The sequence below is a fragment of the Dromiciops gliroides genome, chromosome 4, assembly GCF_019393635.1.
Source record: "Dromiciops gliroides isolate mDroGli1 chromosome 4, mDroGli1.pri, whole genome shotgun sequence".
NCBI classification, from domain to species: Eukaryota; Metazoa; Chordata; class Mammalia; order Microbiotheria; family Microbiotheriidae; genus Dromiciops; species Dromiciops gliroides.
In genome coordinates this window covers 467,044,956-467,057,232 of record NC_057864.1, presented here as the reverse complement: position 1 = coordinate 467,057,232, position 12,277 = coordinate 467,044,956, and the positions used below count along the sequence as shown (strand labels likewise).

Below are 12,277 nucleotides of genomic sequence, written 5' to 3'. Positions count from 1 at the left end.
CTGCACTGTGCTCTCCATACAAAACCTAAATACTTCCAAACTCTCTATTTAATGGTACAAATTTGACAGTATGCCACTCGCAAATCTTAGGTTGTTTTCCAACATGGCAAATCCCTAAAACATAACTTGTAGAAAATGTAAGCTTAAAGGCAAGGACTTTTGGCACTTAACATCTGATGAAATAAGATGCCAAAATCTGAACATATTCCATTTATTTTCATTCCTAACTGGGCTACAGCAAGAGTGCCCAGAAGATGCACTTTTAACAAGCAAAGAAATGATGCCCTTACATGCCAAAGAAATTACAAAAAATAAAAATTAGTAAAACCAAAAGCATCTTTGGTCAGTTTTCTTTAAGAAGCCACTGACTAAAGAATAAAAGTTCTTCCTAAAATGGTAAAACTACTGGGCAAGTAATCTCTTGACTAGCTTAAGTGAGAATAATTAAATACCACCAGATATAAAATGTGGTGATAATTATAAACAAGTTGGTTCTGCTTAGCCTGAGAGAAAAACAGGTAAAAGTTATGGAGAGATAGATTTGAAATTACAATTGTCCTCTGGAGGTTTGGAGGAAAGACCATGTTGGAGAAGGAATTCTTGGTCATGTACAGATTGGATTAGATCGCTTCTGAGGTCCCTTTTACACTATAAAATCTTGTGTTCAGTTTCATTTTCTTCTTACTACAGTGCTATATCCATATTAACTTAAGGATACCCAAATCTCCATCCCCCCTTTTAAATTTAACACTTGAATTTTCACCTCTGATTGTGAGAATATATAAATAATAACTTATGTAGAGTCAAGAATAAAACAAACAGGAGGGATGGGGAGAAAAGACCTTTTGTACATTGCTCCAAATTGCTCTTTCTACCCCAAACAATCATTATGAATGAGAATTGTCAAAAGCAGTGAAATGACTTCATACTACTCTCATAATACTTGTCATCAAACATCATAATTACCTAACTGGCAAACCACATAATACCAGCCACCAGATAAAAGACAAGTAACGTAACACACTAAATCATTTTGTAGAGAAATTATTTCAAATTATATAATCTAATAAAAGTGGCATTTGAGGATTACCAAGTCAAGTTACCTAAGTATACTATCCATGGCATGCTTACGATAAAAACCAACTGAACTTGTTAATGTTTTAACTATAAACATACATTACAGAAAGCCATAAAATCAACAGTTCATAGCATTTTTAAAAGGCCCAAACTTAAAACCGACATTTTTACCAAGACTACAAAGTATGCCATTATTATTAACAAAGACTATCCACACTAGGACTTCCTGTATATTTGAAACCAATGATGTTCTGAATGGCTAAATGTACATACTATTTTATTTTGCCTCTTACAAGATGGTGTGGTAGTTTGGCTGTGTGTTTTTTTTTTTTTAATTAAAGCCCAAATGTAACTTACAGTTCATCTCGTTGTCTCTGTGACAGCACCATTGTGGCTGTGATATCAAGTTTCTGACACAGCAGTAACTGCCTCCCTTCTTCAGGAAATCAGAAAGCTTTACAATCCCTGAATCGGCAATCAAATATGCCACAGAGTGGCGTCCACTATTGGGAAAATAGTTCTTCACAGGTGAGATCCAACTGGTAACCAGGAGACATTCAACAAGGAAAGTTCATTCCACCTAAAGGAGGACAGAAAAAACACACTTTAGGTCAAAGCAGTATTCCACTTCAATTTTATACTACTACCCATATTACCTGCCTGACATAATTGGTTTCTATTTTAATAAGTTTCAATTTGTAATGTGTGATCTCTCCAGACTACAATGGTATTTATCCTCCATGCTACCAAAGACAAAGGTAAAATATTTCAAGCAAGGCAAGGTAAGGCAGGACCATGAACAGAAGAAAGAGATGTATTTGCTAAACTTAGTGCAGGTATACCCTCCCTACTTTTTAATGTACACATGATATCATGGCAGCTAGGTGACAAAATAGATAAGAATGCCTGGCCTGGAGTCAGGAAGATTCCTCTTCCTGAGTTCAAATCTGGCCTCAGACACTATGTGATCTTGGGCAAGTCAGTTACTCATCTGTAAAATGAGATGAAGGAAATGGCAAAACACTCCAATATCTTTGCCAAGAAAATCCCAAATGGGATCATGAAAGAGTCAGATACAATTGAAAAATAACTAAAAAAAGATGACATCAGTCAAACATCATATTCTCAAAGCCCCATTTCAGTTTCCTCAATTGTCAAATGAGGTAAGACTGGATAATCTCTAAGTCATTTATAACTGAATTTCTATGATACCATAACTCTATTAAATACATATTATGAACAGATAAGAGCATTATCTATAATGGGGATAAGCTAGAAGCCTTCCCAATCAGATGAGGGGTGAAGCAAGGATGCCAATTATCACCACTATTATTCCACATTGTACTAGAAATGTTGCTATAGCAATAAGACAAGAAAAAGAAATTGAAGGAATTAGAAGAATAGGCAACGAGGAAACAAAGCTATTACTCTTCAGAGGATATGATGGTATACTTAGAGAATACTACAAAATCAACAAAAACTAGGTGAAATAATTAACAACTTTAGCAAAGATGCAGAATAGAAAATAAACCCCAATACATCATCAACATTCCTATATATTACCAACAACGTCCAGCAGAAAGAGATAGAAAAATAAATTCCATTCAAAATAATTGCAGACAATATAAAATAATTAGGAGTCTACCATTAAGATAAACTAGGAACTATACTTTTCACACAAATAAAGTCAGAGCTAAACAACTGAAGAAATACCAGTTGCGGGGCAGCTAGGTGGCGAAGTGGATAGAGCACTGACCCTGGATTCAGGAGGACCTGAGTTCAAATCCGGCCTCAGACACTTAACACTTACTAGCTGTGTGACCATGGGCAAGACACTTAACCCCAATTGCCTCACTAAAAAAAAAAAAAAAGAAAGAAAGAAAGAAATACCAGTTGCTTGTGGGTAGGCTGAGGCAATATAATTAAATTGGCAATACTACCTAAAATAATTTACTTGTTCAGCACTATACCAATCAAACTACCAAAATATTATTTTATAGAGCTAGAAAAAATAAGAACAAAATTCATCTGGAAGAAAAATGGTCAAGAATATCAAGTGAAATTGGGGCAGCTAGGTGGTACAGAGGATAAAGCACCAGCCCTGTATTCAGGAGGACCTGAGTTCAAATCTGGCCTCAGACATCTGACACTTACTAGCTGTGTGACCCTGGGCAAGTCACTTAACCCCAATTGCCTCACCAAAAAAAAAAGAAGAAATGAGTAGTGGATCAGTAGAATAGAAACCCCAAAAGGCCCAAGCTTTTAAGATAAGAACTTACTATTTGACAAAAGTTGCTGGAAAAACTGGAAAGCAATTTGGCAGAAACTAGGCACAGACCAACATCTCATATATATACCAAGATAAGGTAAAAATGGTTACATGATTTACACATAAAGGGTGATATTACATGCAGTGGGGAGTATGGGAGAGTTTACCTATCAGATCAATGCATAAAGGAAGAATTTGTGACTAAATAAGAGATAAAAGAGCATGTGAGATGGAAAATGGAAAATGTCAACTACATTAAATTAAAAAGGTTTTGCACAAACAAAACCAATGCAACCAAGATTAGAAGGAAAGCAGAAAACTGGGGGAAAATATTTTAGTGTCTCTGAACTGAAAATTTATAAGAATATAAATCATTCCCTAATTGATAAATGGTCAAGAGAGACAGGCAGTTTTCAGAAGAAGAAATCAAAGCTATTTATAGTCATATTTTAAAATGCACTAAATTACTATTGAATTTAAACTATTCTGAAGCACCCTCTTACACCTATCAGATTGGTTAATATGACAGAAAAAGAAAATGACAATGTTGGAGGGGATATGGGAAAATGTGAACACATGCACTGTTGGTGGAGTTGTGAACTGATCCAACCATTCTAGAGAAAAACTTGGAATTATGCTCAAAGAGCTATAAAACTATGCGTACCCTTTGCCCCAGCAATACTAATACTAGGTCTGTATCCCAAAGCAATCAAAGGAAAAGGATCTATATATACAAAAATATTTATAGCAGCTCTTACCTAGTTCCATCAACAAATTAATGTGGTTGCTACATTTTATGATGATATCTGGAATCATGCAAAAGTAACTGAACAAGACTCTTCTGCAACATTTACAAACCTTTACTTGAAGACCCTCAGTGAGGAGGAACCCATTAAGTCACAATGCAAACCCTTTGTATTTTTGAATCATTCTCATTTTTAGGAAGGCAGGTAGTTAAGTGGTACAGTGGACAGATCACCAGGCTAGGAGTCAGGAAGACCTGAGTTCAAATCCAGCCTCAGACTAGCTGTGTGACCCTGGGCAAGTCACTTAATTTACCTCAGTTTCTCATTGGTAAAATGGAGACACTAGTGAAGGAAATGGCAAACTACTCCAGTATCTTTGCCAAGGAAACCTCTCCATGGGGTCAGGTAGAATTGGATATGCCTGAATAACTGAACAACAACATTGTTTGGAAGATCTCCATATCATGAACCCTGAAGTCATCTATCCAATCTCAGTCCTATCTAAATCCTTCATTTTACAAAAGAAAAAATGGAAGCCAATGAAATCACTTAAGCAACAAACATTTATTAAACAACTGATTTGCGCCAGACAATGTGCTAAGTGCTGAGTATACAAAGACAAGAGTGAAACAGTTTCTGCCCTCAAAGAGCTTACATTATATAAGGAATTCAATATGTACATATAGAACATATAGAGGCAGCGTGGAGGAGTAGAGAACAAGTTTTAGAATCAGGAAGACCTAGGTTCAAATTTTACCCCTGACACACACTGGCTGTGACCCTGGGGCAACTTACTTAATCTCTCAGTGCCCCAGGCAATTCTATGACTATATGACTTCTAGCTAGGAAGAATTTCCTCACCATGAACTCCCTCCACTGACAAAACTCAAAGATCTAGTTTAAAAAACAAAACAAAAACCACAAGATCAAGAATACAAAGTGAATTAAAGGTAGTTTTAAATGAGGGCATGCTAGCAGCTAGGAGAAGAGAGAAAATACTTTATTTCATGTAGAAAGTGGTCTTTAAGCTGAATTTTAAAGAAAAACAAGAATTTCAAGAGGTCAAGGGGAAAAGGATAAGCATTCCATGATTGGGAGAGAGTCAGTGCAAAGGCATGGAGACAGGAAATGAAGCACTGCATGTAAGGCAGTATGGCTGACCTGTAGAATTCACGGAGAGATAATGAGTTGTTTTAGATCTATTGCATTTGAGATGTCTATGGGACGTCCAGACCAAAATGTATAAAAAAGCAGTTTATGACGCTGGACTGAAGCTTAGGAGAGAAACTAGGGCTGGATGCAGAGCTGGAATTGAACTCAGGAAAAAAATAAGGAAGATCATCAAGTGAGAAAATTAAATTAAAAAGGGGGGAGGAGAGCATGATGCATATGATGATCTAACCAACGAGTCTGAGAAGCAAGCAGATATGTAGGTGAAGCAAGAGAGGAAAATATCATGAAAATCCAGTGTGAGGGAAAAATCCAGCCTCTTCTCAATAATTCTCGGGAACTCAGCAGCGAAGTGACAAAGACTCTATTTCATTCTCATGAGAAGGAGGCACCCTAGTGTGTAGCTAGTGGGAGCCCCAAAAGGGGGTTCACAGGCCCTGTTTTATAACCTAGTCCCTAACGCGAATGGACCCCCCCCTTTTTCATCATTGGTCCTCATTACTCAAGGGTTACAATCTACAGGCAAAAACTAGCTAATCAGAAGGCAGTATTCTCACCCCTCTTCCTTGTATGGGGATAACTCAGGAGTGAACCTTATACTTCCTTATGTGGACACAACTGGAGCCCGGCTCCTTGAACCATGTGACCTTGCTAACCTGAGAGGGAGGAGGGGATCTGCGACCTTTGTCCTACAAACAGGTCAGGGGACTGTTATATCCGCATTGAGAGGAGACAACTACCCATTTTCTCACATCCAGAAATGACAATCTCCAGGATAAGGGAGCCAAAGTTTCAAAGGCTCCAGAGAGGTCAAGAAGGATGAGAATTTTATAAAAGTCTACTTGATTAAGTAATTAAGCAATCACTGGGTAAGACAATGCAAAACAAAATGACAAATATGATAAATGCCAAGAAGCATGGACTCATGTGAAATGATGCAGAGGAGAAGTAATTAGATATACACAGTGACTACAACAATGTAAATGAAAAGAATCACCACAAAAACAATTGAAAGTAAATATTGCAAAATTCCTGAGAATATATATGCACACAGTTTCTCTCCTTTGCAGAGGTCCAGGTAGGGTGGAACACTGAATATATATGCAGGCTTTTAAAAAAGAAGTATTGCTCACTTTCTCTAATTTCTCTGTTCTCTTTTTCTTTCCTTTGGAAAAAATTCTTTATTATATGGGGTGGTAGGAGAGTGAGGGGAAAAGTTGGGTGATGTAAAACTAAAAGATACCAATAAAAATGTACTTAAAAAAAATTCCTGGTAACTTTGGAGAGGGCAGTGTTAGTTGAATGGTATAATAAATGAGAATGTAGATGACATGGATAGAGGAAAGATGGTGAAGGAACTGACTACAGATGGCTTTCTCAAGGTGCTTGGCTAAGTGAGCTATTTATAGCCCATAACAGAGGTGGCAGGATTCAGAAAGCGTTTAAAGAGGAGGCAGAATTGGGCATGTTTGTAGGTAGAATCAGTAGATAAGAGATTTGTGACAACTAGAGTGACGCCACCTGCTGGAAAGTTACTGTAGGAAAGCTCCGCCATGAGGAGAAGGCATCTGAGGGCAAGCCATGTGGCTTGGAAGGTCAGTTCTTTGGCGTCAGGAAGTGACATTTGATGTTTCCGATTTAGACAGGAGGTTTCTGGGAGGAGGAAGGAAGCGTTGGGTCCTTTTTGTTCCTGACCTCACCTTGGCAGGTTGGATGATGGGGTCTCTTAGAAATAGTTAGATTTTTACCTTTCTCTCTGATCATTAGATCCTAATGCTCTTTAATAAATGCTTAAAAGTCTAAACTCTTGCTAAAGCTTCTAATTTATTGGCGACCACTCATTAGATTTTTAGACAGTATAGCTAGATAGCAACTTTACAGATTGTAAATTAGAGTGAGATGAAAATAACAGATTTGATTTTTCTGGATTTTGGGCAGGGGTTTGGGGGTGGGGGGTGTAGAGAGTGGAAAGGAGGGGGTTGGTTGTGAAATGACAAGGAGAAAAGATTCCTCCTAATAGTCTCAATTTTCTCTGGAGAGGATGAGGTACGGTCCTCAAGCTAAGTTAGAGGAATACTGGGGGAGGCTTGAGGAGTGAAGAAATCAATGATGTAACGGTGATATCAAAATTAAAAAGACTCATAGAAAAGATGTAATTAAAGTTTGATGCAAAGTTTTTGCTCCAAAATCTAAACTCAAAAAATCTTTACTATTGAACATACTAGTTCCTTTGACTTCTCTTCCAAACTCTCCTATTTCTATCAAGGACACACCATTATTCCATAAACATTCTCAATTCTACTTTCCCCCACATATCCCATTAGTTGCCAAGTCTCATGCTTCCACCTCTTACATCAGCCCCCTTCTAACTCACTATCACCACACTAGTGCAGGCCTTTATTTTCACCACATCAGGTCACTCCTCTACTTCTCAGGGGTCAAATCCAAACACCTCTTCAGACTCTGGCCTCCAACCTACTTTTCCATTCAAATAACACATATATTTATTACTTTTCATGCATGCTCAGCCCAGCCTAATGGGTTTTCTTGTTCTTCACACACAACACTCCACTTCCCCAAAGAGGCAAGCAAATACTAAAATATACTTTTACCTTTGCCATCCAGAATCCCTACTTTCCTTAAAAACTCAGTTCAAGGGGCAGCTAGGTGGTGCAGTGGATAGAGCACCGGCCCTGGAGTCAGGAGTACCTGAGTTCAAATCCAGTCTCAGACACTTAACACTTACTAGCTGTGTGACCCTGGGCAAGTCGCTTGACCCCAATTGCCTCACTAAAAAAAAAAAAAATTTTAAAAATTAAAATTAAAACTCAGTTCAAGCATCACTTTTCCATGAGGTATTTCCTAATCTCCCCAGCTGCTAGTGCTGTCTGCTGTTACTACCTTATATTTTGTGAATGCTTATTTTATTCAACATTTTTAAAATGTTACCCATACTGGTTAGATACTAATATATAAAAAAGGGGCAGGTTTGACCAACTTTGGATCATTTGTTCTGAGTTCAGTACTACAGATGATCTAAAGACTACACTTACTGTGGTATTGTACCCTAAGAATTAGGAAGGTGTGAACACAAAATAATATATTTTGTTTCACTGATATTATATTAAAAAGTAGTCTGTGCATAGTGGGTATGTACCAACTGATGATGGCTCTGGGCAAATGCCTCAAGTACTAGATAGCAATGAGGCGAAGCTAAAATTTTTACACGTACAATCTACACTAAGAGCTACATATAGATAAGAGTTGACTTTTAGATACCTATTGAATCAAGTTACATTTTTATATGTGTCAAGAGAAAAAAAATTTCACAGGTTCAAAATTATAAAGGAAATTTTTCTTTTCTGAAATATATTTTGGCAGCATTTCAGGATGTAAAATTTGCATTCCTTTAAAGGCTATTTGTGTAGATTACATAAACATGCTTCAAAGACTAGATTGTGTTCATTTGCATATCAATATCCAGAATGTTCTTCCAGCTCAGATCAGTTGCTATGAAATTGTTGCCTAAGCACTAGCAACAAACAGAGATTCGAGGATGCTTTTTGCTGAAGAGAATCCATGTCTTCTATATTCCACCATCAATTCTAATTCTCTGTTGCATTCTGAAGACTAAGCTACCAAAACTGTGATTAAAAACTGGGCAATGAATACCTTATTGCTCCAATTGATTAGGTAAATCACCAGTGTGTAGAAAATGGACACATAGGAAACAAACGACTATAAAAGGTAGCACAGTACAAGAAAAAAAGAGTGGGTGGTCCGTTTAAAATGAGCCCCATTTTAAGTGGCTATATAGTAATCAACAACTGTCAGAATTCCTTAAAGTCCACCATTTTAAGTCAGGAAACAATGGTTCAGAAAATACACAAAGGATGGCTCTGTATAAGAAAACATAAGCCAAAATAATCACTACAGCAGCCACAAATAATTTCTATTATTTAACTAGAAAATTTCAAAATCACTGGATGCATCTAACAATTTCATAGTTATCATGACATGTATCAAAATAAAAGTTTAAATAGTTTGTCAAAGGTTACTCTACTGATTAACCCAGATTTGTTTTAAATGGGAAGCTCTTCTAAATATTTTTTATTTAAATATATTTACATTTTAAAATATTTTTCCCAATAACAAAATACATTCTAACCTAAAATAAAGTTACAAAATCCCATTAAAATATTTTCAAGAGCAATAGAGAAAAAAAGAGTAACTATAGTCAATCAACAATATTGTTATCATCACCCATGTTTCAGTGACTTGTACCACCTTTTTCCCAATAGGTACTCAAAGCAAATATTCACTGGTGACAAACATTTGCTTCAGTCACATTACCAATTACTTCAAGTTTTATTATATTACTGGAAAAAAGCAGATTCACTAAAGAATAGTCCATTAACTTATACTTAGCAAAAACTCTTTTATCAACCTGTGCTCCAATACTTGCAAATTAAAATATTTAGGTGTTTCCAACTTTAGAAAAGTGTCTACTGGAAAATGCTCTCCAAATCCAGAATCTAGATGCAGACTGAACCATACTATTTCTATTTTTCTTTTCTTTTGTGAAGTTTTTCCCTTTTGCTCTGATTCTTCTTTCACAGCATGACTAATGCAGAAATATGTTTAATGTGATTGTACATATATAACCTATATCAGATTGCTTGCCGTCTTGGGGAGGGAGAAAAATCTGAAACTAGAAATCTTATTAAAACAAATGTTGAAAACTATCTCTAAATGTAACAAGAAAATAATAAAATACTTTTATGATTAAAAAAAGCATCTACTGGGGCAGCTAGGTGGCACGGTGGATAGAGCACCGGCCCTGGAGTCAGGAGGACCTGAGTTCAAATACGGCCTCAGACACTTAACACTTACTAGCTGTGTGACCCTGGGTAAGTCACTTAACCCCAATTGCCTCACTTAAAAAAAAAAAGTATCTACTAAACTAAGTATAATCTGAATATCTTTGTACAGAATTTAGTTGAAAATCAATTGGAGAAACGAAAACTCTTTCGGTGAAGAATTTCTATGGTTTTATTAAAAATCGTCACTTAAGCCCGGAAACCAACAGATTATGTAAGCTATAAAATTAACATAAAGTCTTATGGTTCAAATAGAAAAGTGACATATTTTTGTCAATGTAGAAATAAAGAAGAATGGTAGGACTGGCTAATTTATTTTCATGTCATAATCCCATGACCTAATAATCAGTCTTTCAGATGACAACAAAGGAAGGATGAAGAGGCATAAAGGATTAAAGGGTAGAAAAGGACAAACTGAATGAGGTCAATCAGATAAGAAGCAGACACTTAAAGCTCAATAGTGAGGGCAAGCAACCATTCACCTGCCCGCATCACCACTCAAATCAATATTCAGGATGTATGGTATACTACTTCATCAAGTGAGGTAAGCAGTATGTCCTGCAGTAGATTTAGGCAGTAGGATACATGATGAACTCTCTACTGGCACTCTAGGCAGACGCCCTATCCAAAAGAAGGGCTCATTCTGGTAGTGTTGAAGCCTGGATGAGATAAAACTTTGGTAGCCCTTTATTTTAGATGGACCTTTAATGTCACAATTTAGTCACAACAATTAGTCCACTGAATCAATGTGTTTGTTTCTGCTATTGCTCTGTCTGACCTGAAAGTTATATAATGCAATAAAACTTGGACTGATCTAAGAGTTAAACAATGAATTTCCATCTGGAAGAAACTCAGAGTCTTGTAAGAATCAAGGGTTTTAAAATTTTTTAACTATTTCTTGATGGAAAACTATTTCTAAAATGTAACACCTCCTTGCCTTCTGAAATAGTACACTGAACAGTTTAATGTTTTTGCGAACTGAAAAACTCTTCAAAGTAGTTGTGAGTAAATCAAATCATTAAGTATTAAGTGCCTATTCTTCGAAAAGGGTTGTTTCTCCATGAAATGATTCTAATTAAATTGTGTACAAAAATGTTTAGCCCTTGTTCCTCAAGGAGCTTATATTCTATAGAAAGGAGACAACGTTCACACATTCTAAGTATATACTAAAACAAAACTCAAAATAAGGTAATTTTGGGGAGGAAGTATTGGCAGCATGGGAAATCTAAGAAAAGTGTCTCTTGCAGAAGGTGATAGAGGTGAGGAGAGGGTGTATTCCAGGGATGTTAGGACAGCACGTGCAAGGGCATGTGAGAAATAGTAAAAATGCCATTTGGACTTCAGTGTAATGTATATGAGAGAATGATATGTAAAGCTGGAAAGTCAATTTGGAACCAGGTTGGACAATATTTTAAATGCCAACAGAGAAGTTCTTATTTGGACTTTTTGAGCAAAGGAGTGACACAGACAGACCAAACCTGTGTTTTAGAGAAATCACTTTAGCAGCTGTATAGAGAAAGGGAAGAGAGGAGAAAGGCTGCAAGGTATGGTGAAAAGAAATCAGGTGACCTAGGTTTGAATCCATCTCTATCACATTACTTATCCAGGTATCCTTAGACAAGCTGATAAACTTTTCTGGGCCGAGGTTGCCTCACGTATAAAATGAGAGGGTTGTACTAGAGAGCTCCCAAGGGCCCTTCCAGCTTTGCAAGTGTGTAATTTAAGATTCTAAATGTGGGTTCCCCCAGTTTTGGGGGAAACTGACTAAAATTACTAATAAAACGAGTTTATGTTTTTAAGGGTTTATTGAAAGATAGAAAGAGAAAGATTGAGAACAGAATTCCAACAGCATGGCAATCCTATCTTTCCTCAATTTTCCTGTGAAGTCCTCTACCACCACCACGAAGTCAGGAACCAAAAAAAGAGACCGAGCTCTCCCCGCAGGCCCTCCTTCCTCCTTCCTCCTTCCTGTCCCCTCCCAGAAAATGGGAGGCTCCTCAAGTTGATTGGCTGGTAGCCTTGATAGGCAGTACCCATGAGCAAATGTCACTTCCTGACGCCAAGGAAAAGCCGCATGGCCTTGCCCTCTGAGGCACTCTACTCATGGTGGAGCTTTCCTATAGTAAGTCTCCAGT

The 12,277-nt window shown here is 37.0% G+C and overlaps 1 protein-coding gene across 1 annotated transcript in view; it reads right to left on the bottom strand.

Moving 5' to 3' along the window:
• PAFAH1B1 (platelet activating factor acetylhydrolase 1b regulatory subunit 1) overlaps positions 1–12,277 on the bottom strand; it is an 82,996-nt gene that overhangs the window by 34,761 nt on the left and 35,958 nt on the right. The window contains 1 exon segment of the mRNA XM_044005448.1: positions 1,435–1,657. Coding sequence (XP_043861383.1) covers positions 1,435–1,466 — 32 coding nt within the window. The 5' untranslated portion in view covers positions 1,467–1,657.